Source organism: Diadema antillarum, unplaced genomic scaffold (assembly GCF_040938485.1).
Source record: "Diadema antillarum isolate AM-2024a unplaced genomic scaffold, OU_Dant_1.0 seq00000549_RagTag, whole genome shotgun sequence".
NCBI classification, from domain to species: Eukaryota; Metazoa; Echinodermata; class Echinoidea; order Diadematoida; family Diadematidae; genus Diadema; species Diadema antillarum.
Genome location: NW_027271494.1, coordinates 174,978 through 192,186, shown reverse-complemented (window position 1 = coordinate 192,186; position 17,209 = coordinate 174,978). Strand labels below are relative to the sequence as shown.

At 38.9% G+C, this 17,209-nt stretch overlaps 2 protein-coding genes across 2 annotated transcripts in view; one reads left to right on the top strand and one right to left on the bottom strand.

Annotated features, from left to right (window-relative positions):
• The first annotated feature begins 1,362 nt into the window (after positions 1-1,362).
• Positions 1,363-13,345, top strand: LOC139734825 (uncharacterized). Its single transcript, XM_071645610.1, has 9 exons — positions 1,363-1,433; positions 3,295-3,429; positions 4,802-4,905; positions 5,687-5,760; positions 6,883-7,022; positions 8,004-8,182; positions 9,691-9,889; positions 11,168-11,217; positions 11,915-13,345. The coding sequence occupies exons 1-9, from the start codon at positions 1,363-1,365 to the stop codon at positions 13,339-13,341; spliced, it is 2,379 nt and encodes a 792-aa protein (XP_071501711.1). The 3' UTR covers positions 13,342-13,345.
• A 1,340-nt stretch (positions 13,346-14,685) lies between these two features.
• Positions 14,686-17,209, bottom strand: part of LOC139734820 (uncharacterized) — a 28,777-nt gene continuing 26,253 nt past the window's right edge. Inside the window, exon 12 of the mRNA XM_071645604.1 lies at positions 14,686-16,938. Within this exon, the coding sequence (XP_071501705.1) occupies positions 16,180-16,938 (759 nt within the window). The 3' untranslated portion in view covers positions 14,686-16,179. The remainder of the gene's footprint in view (positions 16,939-17,209) is intronic.

Genomic DNA, 17,209 nt, shown 5'->3' with positions numbered 1-17,209 from the left:
GATAGTTGCTCAGTCGCAAGAGTCAGGGGGGTATGGTTGGAAAAGCGCTTTTGTGTTAGCCCGCGTGTCCAATACGTACTGCAGGGCGTCTTTGTACACACCATCGAAGTTGGTCGTTCAGTTGTTTGTTTTGTTTTTTGAATACCCAGCATTGTTATGCCTCTAATGTCTGAAAGTACCTCTAATGTCCAATCTTACAGCCCTCAGTGAATGCATTGTTGTTGGTGTTTGCTGTTATTTTTTTTCTCGTGGTGTTGTTGTTGTTGTTGTCGTTGTTGTTGCTGTTGCTGTTGTTGTTGTTGTTGTTGTTGTTTTTCTTGTTTTAATAACTCTGATAGTTTCCGAATGGTGTGAATCACATGCAGATAAGGAATACACATTGCAAGCTTAAGTTTGAAGGAACACCACAGTACTGCAACACAGCGACTGGTAAACTGCTCTTATATTGGCACAATCATGTGATATGATTTTGTTCGACAAACAACTCCAAGAAACAAGGAAAAGAAATAACGAGAAATGAATAAGAGAAATAAAAAGCTGAATAATTTTTGGCTCTTTTCATTTGATACTTAGTTTTTGTCTTTATTTCTCCCAAATTTTCTGTCCCTTGCATTCAGTATGATCATACAACTTGCACACATAATTCACGGTCCCATGTGCTTGTTTCAGTGTAAGTATTTGTTGTTGTTTTTTTTTGCCTTTTCCCTAATTTTAAAAACATGCGTTGTTTACTTCATTTTATTTTTCTCTTCCATTTTCATTTGATATCTACTACTTCACTCTTTCGAGAGTGTGATAGCAGTTTGCACATTCAGCAATTAGGATCAAATCTACAGCTTCCCTCGATAAACTGACTCACTACGAAAGGGGGATTTAAGCAGTTTCGCAGTTGTTGCGAAGCGTCTAAACTATGAATAATCAGTTTTATGTGCATATGTCGTCCGACGATAATTACCATGACTTTGTGGGTAATCTAAGCTGATTTAGTCAGCAGAAAGAAAAGGCAGCCCCTCTGTAATGATGATGACTATTGTGGAAGCGAAAAACAAGGAATAAATCTAAATATTATAAAAGAGCCGGTTGGGTGGCAAATTTCCGATTCGTTTCAAGGGGGGTCAGGGCCTCGCGACGTATTAACCAATTGCGGTCCAAAGCTAAAGCATTTCAATCCTACTGGGAATCAACCAATCAGAAAAGAGCAGTGTTAACTCGATTACGATTTATTGCAATGAATTTGAACTAAACTGCTTCGTTTTCAGTGGAGAGGGGCTCATGCAGGTTATGCATGTTATGAGTGAATTGAAGAAGCGAAGATCAAATACAATGTGCCCTTGTATGTAAATGTGTAGGCTCTGTGGCATAATGGAAAACGTCAACAAGAAGACCAGAGTTCGAGCCCCGCCACCGGCATGCATTCTCAGGGAAAATGATCAGTAAGATGCAGATTTAAATCTCGGAGTAGAAATAGATACTTAGGCAATGCCGATCGGGTAACGATATCTCGGAAGGACCTGCATGGGGAAGATGAAAGACGAAAGACGCAGTGCCCTTGATGAGGATGATACTGACAATGATGATAGCGATGATCACAATATGATTATCGTAAACATTAAAAAATGAGTGTTTTGGTTAACACTGTAGGTGGTGGTGCGTGTAAAGTTGCACGGGTCTACAGTTGATGGTTGGGAGAAACAAATGTTGGTCAGGTTGAGATGTCTGTCTAACATCTTTTGATAACCTTCTTTATACAGTCTCGTTACTTTTCGCTTCTAATCCTTTCATCTTATTTTCACTTTTTCTTTGTCCTTCATGTATTCATATCATCATTTAGACAGTCTGTTCACTGTTGAATAGCAATGATGATTTCAGTGTGATAATGGCTATTGAAGAGGTAATAACAATGATCATACTAGAACGTTTTCCAATCGGAAGTCATGTTCCTATAGGTCGCTTCATAAGCTGTCCCATTTTCTTTTACAGGTCAAAATGGAATAAATTTGCACGTCCGCTGTACAGATATTAATCATGTTTACGCTTGATTTAGAAATTACGTCAGTTTGTAGATCATGCGTCTGGCAACTCATGTTTTGCCTGATTATTATGATTAGGATGAAATATTTCCGTTCTATCTATGACCCAGACACTGTAAGGAGTGCAAAGAACAAAATCGAAACAGTGATTACTCAGTGCAGCACGTCACTAGCACCGGCAATCTGATCTGTTGTAGCCAGTTCTCCATCGGGGCTGATTCACTGGTGCTAAAAATGTGCCATCCAATACAACATTAGAAGAAATCGAATGAAGCTACTCGAGGCGAGGAAAACGAAACAAAACCCCGTCGTGTGAGAACAAAGACTTAAGTCAGTTCTTTTTATTTCATCTAATTTTGATGTTATTCTCTCCAATTGTTTGATTAGAATTGTTTCTTTTTTCTCTTTCACGTTTGCTTTGGGGATGGGGGCTTTATAGACGGACTCTGTCGCGTAGAATACCAACGCTGTCTGGGCGGGGAAACATGATATCGCCTGGAGAATAAGCCTATTTATGATAGACAAATGCGCAGTATGACATGGCAAAACAATTGCTCTTGATATGTGTCGATGACTTAACAACTTTTTTTTTTTTACATTAGTCCTTTAGGAAAAGAAAAAAAAATGGAGCAGGTTTGGACAAAGGTCTGAACTTGTCATATTGATATTGCCGACTCGCGACATTTGTGTTTACGTTGCTATATACTGACCACAGGTGTATATTACTGCACCTTTCGTGTAAATATCTTTCGCACAGCCAAGGAAATTATCTAAAAGGCGTAATTTCATAATCCTTGACCCAGACGTTTGGACGATGGCGGGATCGGGACGTGATGTCCATTCGTCGAGCAAGGTCACTGCTCTTCTATGAGTACGGTCAACTGCGAAATCTCGATCATGACACTTCATTTTGGATGTTAAGGTCGATGAACTTTAACGAACCAAGACGAAAGTCCAACCAAAGCCTGTCTTCGTGAAAGGTTATACCACTGGCATGATCAGTGAATCGCAGCCTATATTTAAATAACTTAAAAACAAAAATGATACAAAAAATATAGTAATTTGATGAAACAGTGGCATTGGATGACGCATCAGTTTCCGTTTAAGATGACTGATATTGATATTCAAATTGTAATAACCTTCGTATTTATTCATTCATAACCCAAATTTCAACGATCTGCATGAATTTGTACATCGCTTCTTAGCTTGCCTAACTTCCTCCCTATAAACAACAAGGGCATTTATCGCTTTAACCATCTACCAGGCTCCGGAAGTTCCATTTTCCCCTGGACGTGACGCAAGAGGATACATTTCCAAGCACCTTCGACGATTATTCTGCTCTGTCTGATGATTCCGAGGACGAGGAACGCGCTGCTGGTCGACGATTGCCGCTGACACAGTAATAGATTCACTCATCTCTATACATATCGATGCCCTCAAACGAAGATATTGCTCCATGAATGATTGGATAAGTAGGGCATTGGTATGAAACCTAGCTGGTGGCAACATCCTCGGAAAAGATGTTTTACTAACAAACCTCCTCCCCACCCATTACACGTGTTTTTAATGTGCATCCATTGTAATCCTGATTAGGGGTAATGATAACGAGAGCACTGAGAAACTTTTGGCGATTTCTTTTTTCTATCATCACAATCATGAGAATCAGTTTCATTACTATCGGGTACCATCATCTTCATCATAACGACAACACTCCGATAGTAGAAATAGCAGAAACATTGCCTCCAGTATCGTCGCTATGATTATCGTCATCTTTCACTCAAATTAAGTAAAATAATATCTGTTTTAGTACTTTACCTGTATAATCTGGAATACTCAAAGCATCAGTTTTGAATTCTCTCTGACTTGAATCCCAGTGATACTTGTATCGCCTAGAAAGTCAACAGTCCCCTATCGGAAAGAACACAGTGTCCCACAGTGTCTTCACAGTGTGTTCACATAGTCGACTATGTGAAAAGGCTCGAATTTAACAGTGTGAAGATGATTTCACACTGTGGTGTGGTTTTCACAGAGTGTTTATATAGTAATGCTTTGTGTGACATTGTGAATTAATGACTCACATTGGCCCGAATTCACGAAGGTGGTACAATTGAAATCATGGTTTAAACCATGGACAAAGACCGTAGTTTTGTATGGGGCGCCAAGTGTCGCATGGCCTATTTCGTTACGAAATCAGTCATTTCGTCGACGAAATATTGTCATTTCGTTACGAAATGATCATTTCTTCGACGAAATGACTGATTTCGTAACGAAATAGGCCATGCGACACTTGGCGCTCCATACAAATTGTCCATGGTTTAAACCATGGTTTCAATTGTACCACCTTCGTGAATTCGGGCCATTGTGTTCAAACTGTTAAAATGCTCGAATTTAACAGTGTGAAGAGATTTCACACTGTGTTCACACTGTGTTTCACAGTGTGTTTCTCACACTGTGTTCTTTCCAGCAGCGTCACCATGGCGTATTACATTGCATCGAGCAAAAACGTATTTGAATATGAATGATATTGTTGTTGTTGTTCTTTTTTCAATTTCGTGCCATTTTATTCCATCTAAACGTATTGTCACCACTTAGTGTATTCCAGTTTATTTTCATCTCAGTGTTTTATGTTTACTACTCATCCCTCAAAGTTACAAATGAAATGACCTACGTTTCTGTACTTCTTTTTGTGTGTGCTGTTCATTCAAAAAAATCATTATGATAATTAAAAAAGTATTCATAACTGATTTTCTGTTTGTTTGTTTGTTTTCTAGTAATTCCCCACTAGTAGTCGGTCACCAAACATCGAGACTCATGAATCAGACAGTGTATCACTGCTGCAGGGGTTGGTTAGCAAGTGGAAGAGAATGCACGAAAGGTATAGTGTTTTGTTTTAATTCTTTATTAACATACAAGTAACCCCCCCCCCCCGCCTTTTCCGGTCCTTAAACGTCCAATTCAATATGTTAAATTTGTACGTCACTTATGAAAATATGAGTTTGATAATCATTGACTTGTGTGTAAACAGCAGTGTTTTAAACGAGATTTATAGAGACAATCTAAAACATTATTTATCCGTCGGCCATTGAAATTCTGCTTCATAGTATTCAATAAAAAAGCAAAAACTACCAACATCTCGGTACATCGAACTACAGTATGTCCCAAAAAAAATTACAACGGGGCCCTCCGCAATGATATCTTTAGAAATAGTGAATCAATCTAAATACAAATTCAGGGTATGAAACTATAACTCATTGCCCACATCCTCTACAAAATTCCGTATTTCTCTTTGACCACTGAAGCAAATCGAGTGGGGTTCTCTGTAAGATGTGGGCAATGAGTTATAGTTTCATACCCTGAATTTGTATTTAGATTGATTCCCTATTTTTAAAGATATCATTGCGGAGGCCCCCGTTGTAGTTATTTTTGGGACATACTGTATAATATGCCTAGAATAACGATAATAATGATAATAATAATGATAATAATAATCATCATTATCATTATTATTAGCATTATTATTATTATTATTTATTTTCTATGACCCAGTATATCTATTTATCTATGTATCTGCCTGTCTTTCTGGCTACCATTATACATAAAAATATTCATGTGTATAATGTCATTTCTGTGTTCATGTTTACTTTCTTACGTCATAGCAATCTGCACATCGAGATGCATCAATGGAAAATGTTCCGCGCCCAATGTTTGCTCCTGTTTTCCTGGGTTCACGGTGAGTGATATGTGGAAACGGCCATCCTTGGAAGTTAATTGTTATGCCTTCTTTCATAGTCGGTGCTTCACTTTCTCACAAACCGGAACTTGGAGGATGACTCACGTATTATACATTAGACCCCTTCTCCGTTCTGATCTCACCTCCTATGATGCTTGAAGTAACTTTGAAGGAGGAAAGCAAGTTTATGGACCAGAAGAAGGTCATTATTTCGCACGATACGTAGAGGAAGGGCCTGACTGTGCGTCGGTTTTATGTTTCGCGGTAGTGTTGTTGTTAGTTTGATTCTTTGGCATTTTATCTTGTTCAGTTGTTCGGTATTACGTCGCGGCCAGCAGTCAGGCCAATAAATTACACATTACTGTGATTAGTAATGCGTCACATATCGGTATCCAGAATCGCCAAGCCTGCAAAGTAAACATCCTAATGAGAGCATCTTAAGCATTTTAACATCTTAGAAATAAGGAAGAATAATTGTACGGAACCAGACAAGAGAATTACTCATCAATAAAGGTCTCCTCCACCTGTATGATAGCGATGAAAATAATGTATGCATGCATATCATACGTGTAAATATATTCTTTTGAATACTTTTGCTTATGATTTTCATGTAGAAACTTTTTTTGGGGGTCAAAATTATTTCATTTGTACAAGTGAGAAATAAAGCAAAATGGAAACTGAAACGCGATTAGCCCTTCACCTCAAATTCTGGGGGCGAGGGCTTAGAATAAACACGAAGTAATCACGTTTATACAGAGACTCAATAATGATAACAAGCAATTATACCAATAATTTCAAGACCCAGTTTAAGAGTGTGTGTGTGATGAATATGATTACGAGTGGCACTCGTATACAATTTGTTTATTTTTCATTTCATGAGATATATCATTGCAAATCTACAGTACTTCGCATGACTGCTTTTTGTTCCGTGTGCATCGATCATTTTTTCATTTTTTAGAGACAGAAGGGCGTTAACACTTCAACAATCCTTCTGCGTTTTAACCTCATTCAGTTATGATTGTTGATGATCATCGTTACTAGTCAGTCTGGTCGCTGTTACGATTCGCTGTTGCAATATAATCTAATATCCATGTACCGTGCCATGCCAATCGCATGATTCAGGGCACCACGTGCGAGAGGGCGTGTCCGCCAGGTCGTTACGGACCAAACTGTGAGCTCCCCTGCACCTGCGGATCGAGGGACTGCGACTCCGTCACGGGGCGATGTACGCCGGAATGCGAGCCAGGCTTCATGGGTCCAAGGTGCGTAGCGTCTTCTAAGCTCGTTCACGACTATTAATCACTTATTAGCATAATATTTGTTGGTTGTTGAATACTGCCGTCATATTTATCATTGTTGTTATTGGTATCATAATAACTTGTATATTTCTTCATTATTAGTAGCATTATGATTATCATTATTATATTCTATCATTATTATCATCATTACTACTACTATTGCTACTCCTATTACCATTGATATTATCAGTACTATCATTGTTATGATTATCATCATTATCGTCATCATTGTGATCACAATTATCAGTCAGCTCGATTTAGAAAAAAAAAATAGGTGTGGGAGAACGAGCATGTATTTCTTCTATGGGGCGCCAAGTGTCGCATGGTCTCTTTCGTTATGAAATCAGTCATTTCGCCGACGAAAGTGACCATGCGACACTTGTCGCCCCATAGTCTTCCACGTGTCCTTAGAAAACATGCTGAATTGCAAATGATTTGGATGCTACCTCTCTCCGTACTGGTACAAGCTTGATAAAACGAGACAGACCTTGTGAAGGCACGCCTACGCTGGTGCTGGTAAAGAACAAACAAGCAAACAAACAAACAAACAAAATAAAACATAAATTACAGGTGAGATAATATCACACTGCAGGATCATCCAACAGCGCCCCAATCCAATTTGGAATACTCGTGAGGTGAATCTTTTGATAAAAAAACGAAGGGAACTTTCATAAATGCTTTCCTTTCATCGTACATGCCCCAGTGCCAAGACGTTATTTCAGTCCCTATTATCACAAACTTCATGTACAGTGTAATATGTATGACCTTTAGTCATCTGCTATGTCAGCAGCTTTACTTCCACATCGAGTACTATACGTTCAGGGTCTGATATGCAGATAATGTTACAGTGAAAGAGACAATTAAGATGCTATCTTAATGTACTGATAAGCAGTTTTGTGTTATCATAACATTTTTCGTCGGTATCTTTGTCCATCACGACTGCAGCTGCAACATGCCCTGTCCTCCGGGGAGGTACGGCCCTGATTGCGTGGAATACTGTCAGTGCCCCCTCATGGTAGCCGGCGAGGTGCAGTGTGACCCACTGACAGGAAACTGTACAGAGCCTACTACTCGTCCCCCTACCACCGTCCTGGCATATAACTCCACATTGTTTGAGAGAACAGGTACGACAAGTTAGCGGGACAAGTGTTATAGAATCTAGTTAGAAGATGCTTTATGATGCTTTTGCATTTGATATCATCACTTCAACTACTGTTGACATTGTTCTTGTGATCATTATTAGTACAGTATCAGTACTACTGTTTTCACTACTGCTACTTCTACTTCTTATACTTCTTAATACTTTCACAACAACTACTACTACTGATAATGATAATAATGATGATGATAATAATAATAATAATACTAATAATAATGTTTCTGCTGCTACTGCTACTACTAGTTACTGCGTCTTCTTCTTCCTAAACCATATACTGTACTATATTAGATGATGATTAATAATAATGACGATGGTAATAATAATGATACTAATACTATCACCGTCGTCACCATGAATATCGCTTCGATTGTCACCATTGTCATAAATATCTTATAACACATGTGGCGTGCCCAAGCCCAATAGCCCAGACTGATCGCCATAAAATTAATATTATAATATTGATAGCCGGGCCAGTTATTGTATTCACATTGTTTTTACATTTTTCTATATGCAAATCATTCGTGTCAACCGTGAAATCTAAATCAAAATCTTCTTAAAGGCATGAAAAAGAAAAAGTGAAAGCTGTTGGTCGAAAGAAAAAAAGCTTATCATGTTCAAAGATTTTCGACTTTATGTACATGAATATTTGATCTACTTTTTGCGGAGAGCGCGGCTGTGCTCGCTTACCAGAGGCAATCACTTGCCGCTGCCAGCTCGAGAAGTTGATAGTCGAGCGCCCCCATGTCTGGTTTAAAGCCAATGATGACGTCACTTCGTAATTTACCTGTGTAATAGTGCACGAGAGGGAATGTCTGGCAAGACTACTTACTCATATTTTACAATGAATGACGTCACTGGCTTGGTGTGCCTACTTTACCCACTCTAATTTGTGGTTGTTTTTTATTATTATTTTGACTGCCATAATACACGTTGTAAGCGATAGGGGTGATTATGTAACAATCTAAACGTCCAATATTGTGGCATTCTTAATTCTTTAATGGGATTTTTTTTTCTCCACACCTGCAAGTATTTATGTAAATAATGCAAATGTGACATAAAACACTTTCACCTATGGTGCAAATTTCATGTTATGGAGCATGCATTGACACTTATGTTTTACAAAGGCCTATGTAATCATATCTGTCTTCGTCCTGAAAATTTTATTTCTTACATCATTCGTCATTATTCAAAAATCAAAATCAAACTCAAGTCGACTCATTCCTTGACAAGCGAGTTACACATTTCTCTAAATGTAACCTCACATGTTTTCCTTCTCCTTTGTTTTTTTTTTTCTTTACGTCAGTATATCTATATCAATGAATGAGAATTACTTGTAAAATGCTCTTGGTTTTATTTGTTGTTTTGATATTATTTATCGTTATAATTTTGAATACCAATGCGTTTTAACGAATGTATAACATACAAGTATTATCTAGACCAAGAGTTGATCTGTTATCTATGGCGCCCTTTCAGACACCTTCCACGAGTTTTTCCAGTACGACACGGAAGAGCCCGCTTTGGATCACCCTAACCGGAAACACGCCATGGAGGTCAAAGCGATGCGACTAGGTATTTCCGGTGCCGCCGGCGTTCTTCTCATGTTACTCTCATTGGGTCTAGCCTACTACGTGCACCGGAAGTTCCGGAAACGAGCATGCATTTGTCTTCAAAGGTCAGTACATAGTGAAGGGGATGGGGTGGTTCGTAACTTGAAAAGTCATGTCATATTTAAAGGACAAGTTCACCTTCATAAACATAAGGATTGAGAGAATGTAGCAATATTAGTAGAACACATCATTGAAAGTTTGAGGAAAATCGGACAATCCGTTCAAAAGTTATGAATTTTTGAAGTTTTTGTGCAGTACCCGCTGGATGAGAAGACTACTGCAGTGTATGAATAACTTAGATGTCACATGCGTACAACAATATAAGGAAAATATAAAGAGAATTTCACAAAATTCCATCTTTTGAAAAAAGTACACATTCCCCTGACTCGTTACCGACAAATGTTATGGGTAATATTATTCCCCCTGCCTTTAGAAAGAGGCAAGTCAAGTGCTCTTTTATTATGCGAAAAAAGTGAAAATATGTTGAATTTTCTTTTACATTTTCTTTATACTGTTGTACGCATATGACTCACAAGCTGTAGTAGTCTCCTCATCCAGCGGTTCCAACACAAAAATTTAAAAAATTCATATTTTTTTCACAGATTGTCCAATTTTCCTCAAACTTTCACTGATGTGTTCTACTAATATTGTTGCATTTTCTCAATCCTTATGTTTATGAAGGTGAACTTGTCCTTTAAAAGTGCTGAAGTACTGCATGTCAAACATTGCAAAGGATTGTCTTGATTTTCTTGATTATCGGATTATCGGATGTGTATTATATGAACTTTATTACCATTTTGTAATAAGTATGAAATGTAATCATTACATGATATACTCACTTATTCTTCTGCCAAAGAGTCACTCAATGAGGTATTTCCAAATATTCTACCCAGGCACATTCGTTTTGTGGAAAATGCCAAAGTCAAACACAGCACAATAACACACAGACACACGTTTTACTCCAAAATGAGATATAATCTGTTTTTAAAGTATTCAGTTGAAAATATATTTGTAAGTACTTAAAGTGGGTTAACCATCTTTACATCATTCATGGACAACGTGGTAATGAGTTAATTTTCAACTCATGCTCATTTTTTTTTTTCTTCTTTTTTTTTTTTTGTTCGAGTAGAAAATACGTTTGACACGTTTTGGATCATCTCCGCCAGGAATGATGCTATGCCAATGCGTCAGGAATTAGGTACATGAGTTTTTGGTGAAAGTAGATACTCCATTGTCCCCTCATCAAAACATAGTTTAAGGAATCACCGTAATATACAATATAACATTCCTTAATACCTTATTTCTTATCGTTCATTACTATTGATTTTATGATTTCTTGTCAGGAAACGGATAAGAACGGCTATGTTGACGCAGCAGAGGGATCGTATTGCAGGTAATGAAGTTACCGAGATTTTGTCTTCACAATTCTAATGACCTTCACGTTAAACACAAACGGACACACATATTTTTAAAAAAAAATATCAAAAAAAAAAAATCAGCCATTATACTTTGAACAGTAGATGGCACCATCAATATTGTTCGAGAGGTAGACTTGATGATCCTGAGAGTATATTTTCACACTTTTAGATCTTGCTTGGTAATTATCAACGTATAACGAGAAGAATATTTCCAAGGTGATTTGAAATCTGAACAAAGGAATTTTAATTACCAAGGTCCGACATTATAGAATACACTGGCAACATTGTATACATCAGCAAACGACCTTTAACGATTTTAAGTAATTTAAATGTGTATTTTAAACCGCAATGATTTTGCGCTCCCCTCGTTTTAAGTATATGATAAATCCGAGTATGAAGTCGTTTTTGCTTTTCTTTTTCTATAAATGCATCGTTTTTTATGATTTCACTTTTGCTCTACTTTTGTTTCACCTAATTCTTTGTTGTGTGTTATTCTATGATTTCATGTTGGGCCTACATATTATGTATAATGTTTTGTAATATTTGATTTTTACTTCATAATGCGTGGACACGAGGAAGAACAGCCGTGTTGGCTGAATCATGTGGTTTGTTAAAATGAATGAGCTGAAATGAATGAGCTGAAATGATTTTTTTTTAATGTTGTTTGTGTAGGTGTTTCCCATCAGCAGCAACGAGACAGACGAACGCCGAGGGCGCACTTCCCAAACCCATATCTACCCCACGCCATGCCGTATCGACTCCCAAGTCTCTGTAACTACACTGGTCTTAGGCACACGAGTCAAAGAGCGGCTAGTGTGTTTTTTGACCCTCTGCCGGGGACGGTGGAAATCAGCAAACCAAACATGGCTGCCGTGAAGCCATGCACGTCCCCGACAGTCACACCGGAGGAGACGATATACGAGGTGCGCCCTTCTCTGGTTGCAAAAGGACGCAAGGACCAGAATATGTCGAGCGGGTACATCGAAAGCAACACCCTCTTCTCCATCTCCAGAGTTGTGCAAGGATGCGAGGAGGACGTTGATAGTGTCACAACCAGCGTCGCCTACAGTCGTAATCTCGACGAAGAAGCCGAGGAGGAAGAAGACTACGATTACCCTTACGCCGACAGTGCAAAAATTGAGATGGGATACGATCAGTTTCAGACGCAACGATCTCGTCCAGGTGACCACGAACACGAGAATTCAATATACGCTGTAGTGCTTGAAAATGAAAAGGCAATGGCGAGCCCCACGGACAATACACATAGCGTTTCTTCCCGTTTCCAAGACAACGCTCGCGATAGCGACATCCTGGCAGATGTTGGTAATCATGGCCGGACGCATACGGATCCACTCCCTTTGCCCAGTCATTTCGCTGCTCCTCCGCAAGATGGCACGTACACGGCCTTGATAGCGAATCCCCGATGTAGAAACGACGACAGATCAGCCATTCCTGAACGGACTCCAGGGAGTGGCTGCAGCTCCACGGCCCCTTCCCCGAAAGTGGTGACAAGGACTCCCTCTGCGAGGGTTCCTCCCTCAGTGCGCCCCCGCGTGACACCGCTCTCTCTTTCCAAGGTATCGTCGCCATTGCGTCCCCGAGGAATGAGCGATGTCCATCACAGCACACGGGGTGTCACGTCATCGAACGGCCGGTCTCCTCGTTCCAAGGCTGCGCTGAGCCACGTAGACTCAAACGGGTACACAACAGCCATCCGCACGTTCTCTTCCTTGCGACAGGCACGACGTCCGGCCACTAAACGAAAGTCGCGTCCCTCCATCGAACTCCGACAAACCCCTATTCCAATGACGCCTCCAAGAATAAGTGAATCGTACATTCCACCACTATCGCCCGATCCGACAGGCGATGTTAGCATGAAGACCCAACTGGTCAAGGAGGACTCCGTGCAGAATCCGCGATACGTCAACGAATGTGTAATGTCTCCAAAACAGAAGCCTAGAGAGAGGACTCGATCGCGCACGCCAGCCCTTCTGCGAAGGGCTAGGCAGGCGCTCCCAATGCCTGGCATTCAACACAGCGATGAAAACGATAGACTGTACGATGACATACTGCCACTGACAAACGCCAAAGATACTTGACTGTGATGCCAGTGACAACAGCGACATCATTGGTTAAAATGATGGTCGTTTCTTTGATCAAGTATTTATATCCAGTATCCAGTATTTGTCAATAATTATTGTACGCGTTTAAGTGACGTAAAAGTACGTTATCTGTGATTGTTGTCGAAATGATTAGTACTTAGTCCCCCCTCCTCTTTTTTATAGGCCTACAATATGACTTCTTCGTATCCCCCAGCTGTTCATCAGTTTTAAAGTACCAACTACAGACTGTGACCCTCTGAAGCACATGCTGTTATTCTGAAGCACATCCCCTTCAAATATTTACACAAACTCAAATATACACGCATGCAAACATTATTATGGTATAGGGTTTCTACATGATAATCATGGGAAATTTTAAGCGCCTCTGTTTTTATAGAAATCACGTTTTTGTTTTTGTTATCAAAAGTCTGTGTTTTATCTATATTTGTAATTGATTTTTAATGTTTTGATCTTACGTTCAAATTTGTTGAACACCGTATATTTCCTTCATTTTGTTCAGAATATAGACTAGCAAGTGACATGTCGTAACAAACTTTTTTTAACTTACGTAATGCCATTGATTTGTATTTCACAACTTAATTTCGCTCTCATAAATAAACCAACGTGAGAGGAAGAAAAGACCTTATTCGATTGGTTTGTTTGTTTGTGTAGTGTTGTTATTTGTTTGTTTTGGGGGAGTGACATTGAATGTTTTGGTTAGTTAATGTGGTAATCCTTGTAGTAATTTTACTTTTCAAATCCTGAAATGCAGTGCTTTTTTTTTCTCTCTCTCTCTCATAAAGCCTACCTGAGCTTTCAGACAAACTGTTATTGTTATTTGTCTAAAATATAGGCCTATATATTTTTCAAGCTGTCATTGATAATCATTACCCCACCCCAATTATAATTGACAATTTTGTATCATAGTTTTGCCCTGACTCTTGTAAGCCAATTGCACCCGATATCATTGTACAACGTGAAGCCAAGCTGAGTAAAGCAAATCCTACTGGAAAGAACACAGTGTATCACAGTGTGTTCACAGTGTGTTCACATAGTCGACTAAGGGAAAACGCTCGAATTTAACACTGTGGAGAGATTTCACACTGTGTTCCCAATGTGTTCACACTTTGTTTCACATTGCATTACTCACATTGTAACAAACAAAGAATTTGGTCCTTTTAAACTTAATGAATCATGGTATCAGTAATGACTTTTCTTATTTAAACAGTGTGTCTGTCTATCTGTCTGTGAAGGGTGTGCATGGGTGTACAGGTATAATTATAAAGTTAAAATTTCTTTATCCACTCGAAACATCCAAACACAAAATGGAAACTCCTCGAGCAGATATATCTTTATTTCATATACGTATAATTCCATTTGCATAGAACTCTGATTATTTAGCATGATTATGATACAGTATGGCGTACTCATGGTTATAGTACTGATGTAGGTTTGATGTATCTGGATTTCCCTATTATTTACATGAAATATATTTCTCAACAATGAACGACTACCGCAACAGTAGTGTCTTTGGCCAAAATGTTCGTCCAAAGAAGAATACTCAAAATATAAATGCAAGATATAAAAACATAGGACATTATTTACATTCGCATTTAGGATGTAAACATGGATGATGTACGATCTGTTCAAAACGGGGAAAACTTTGAAAAAACGTATGAAAATAGATAATGCATGTTCACGTCGTTGTTTAAAATATACCTTATGATATCATGCACTATATCAAGCAACACGTACAGCCTACAGTGTACATTCATGTTTGCGGCTGTTTGTAGTACATGTATGGTTGAGACATGCGAGTCTTGTGCAAAACTGAAATGAAGAAAAAATATATAAGGGCATTCATACAATGTGAATTATTTAGTTCTACGCAGCCACCATTTAAATGAAGTTTCTTTTTTTTAAATTTCCATTAAGAAAAATACACTTGTTTTACAGGAACAATAATATTGGTGATAAGATTCAACATGTTACGGCAGTTTTGTTTCCACGACAAATAACATGAAGAAAGCATTGCCCTAGCATCATCTCCCCTCAACCCTCTACTGATATCAACCTGAAGAACCTGAAGAAATTAATACAAAAATTGAAATAACACACATACACACACACACACATACACACACACACACACACACACACACACACACACACGCATTGTTATGAGATACTACAGCTGGTATTATCCGAATACATTTGCGTGTATATATTTTCATCTGCATAATGAGAAGACATCTCTTACCATAGAAACACCAGTATAAAGCGCCATATAAATGCACTTATTGTTGTTATTATTACCACGTTACTATCCTTGATTTTATTACGCCTGTTTCCAATCAAAAGTGATGAGGTTGAATACTTCAATAAACTGAATTCTTGCAGCTACTGTCTTATTTACTCTCCAGTCATGAATGATTTCGTGTGTAATTTCTCCATCAACAACAGCAGCATGCAGCGCTACAGATAAGAGGGAGTAAAATCATTGTGACGTTGTGACTGACGTACAGATGTCCGAATGACATCACCATCACGTAATTGTGATGTGATTTCCATGCTGCTCCTGATTTTTTTTTTTTCATGACATGTATCACACTTCTATTATTTGGACACAGAAGACAGCATCATAGGATTGTCATATGATTTTGACCAAAAAAAAGAAGCACAATGCAAAGGTAGACTATGTGAAACTACCCGTGTGTCTGTTTGGACATCCACAATGGACAATTACAGACAGTAAATTTATGGAAATTGTATGGCCTTTTGATGTGTTATCTTTTATCTTTCTTAAAGTTAATAACTGAAATGCTTACTTTTGATTCAAAAGTACTCAGACGACACAAGAAAGTCTTGTCTTGGAGATGATCCGTCTACTAGGGAAGCCTTTCGGCCGTACGGCTGATCATAGTGATAGCCAGAACGATTAATGCCTACCTGTCGTGCTCTGGGTCTGTGATTATAGGAAATGGCCTCTAGTGCGTAGGCCTGCCGGGGACTCACTGCAAGGTTCAAGCCAGTCAGCTGCAGAGGGTGCGCGTACGAAGGGAGTCCACTTCTGGAGTAGGTACCGAAGGGATCTTGTCTTGAATCACCGTTTGGCTTTTTTCCTGTCACGGCCCGCGGGAGCAATGGCAGTTTGTTGCTGTAATAGACTGTGTAGGGGTTTCGGCTTATATCACTACTTGCCTTGTTCCCTCTTATATCTTGCGGGAATGACGATGGCCCTTTGCCGTAATGGGCTGTATAGGGGTTGCGGCTTAGATCACCATTCGGCTTGCTCCCTTTAAGAGCCAACGGACTTGATGACGGTTTCTTGCTGTAATAGACTGTGTTGGGGTTTGAACTTATATAACCGTTTGCTTCTTTTCCTCTCAGAGGAAGCGGGATTGGTGATGGTCCCTTGTTGTAATGGACTGTGGAGTCTCGCCGTATATCACCATTTTGTCTGTTCCCTTGCAGTGGTTTTGGTATAGGCGACAGGCCATTGGAGGAGTAGACATCGTGTAGGTTTCGGCCTTGGTGACCATTCAGTTTGTTCCCTTTCGAAGATTTGTTGGCGAATTTTTCAGGACGGGAAGACTGTGTTGCAGGATATGAATAATAATGTTACTTTGATTTTTTGTTACTTTGCGAATTACTTGGCATCGGTATAGGGAAAATTATTTTTAGTCTGTTTGTTCGTTTGTGTATCTATTCTATTTTTAAAGCAGTACAGTCGAAAAATTGTAAAAGGTGTTATACTTTTAAATGTCATGGGATTCATCAAACTGTATGAACCTTTATATGCATGGTAATCACTGGTAATAGGTCTTGACATGAATCAATCTACCACATCCAGCTTGTAGTCTAT

What these genes read in the sequence shown, in the direction of transcription:
- LOC139734825 (XM_071645610.1), top strand. Translation starts at nt 1,363, where the DNA reads ATGGAAAACGTCAACAAGAAGACCAGAGTTCGAGCCCCGCCACCGGCA. An exon ending in TGGAAGAGAATGCACGAAAG is followed by an intron (nt 4,906 to 5,686) that starts GTATAGTGTTTT and finishes CTTACGTCATAG; the next exon opens with CAATCTGCACATCGAGATGC. An exon ending in GCAGAGGGATCGTATTGCAG is followed by an intron (nt 11,218 to 11,914) that starts GTAATGAAGTTA and finishes TTGTTTGTGTAG; the next exon opens with GTGTTTCCCATCAGCAGCAA.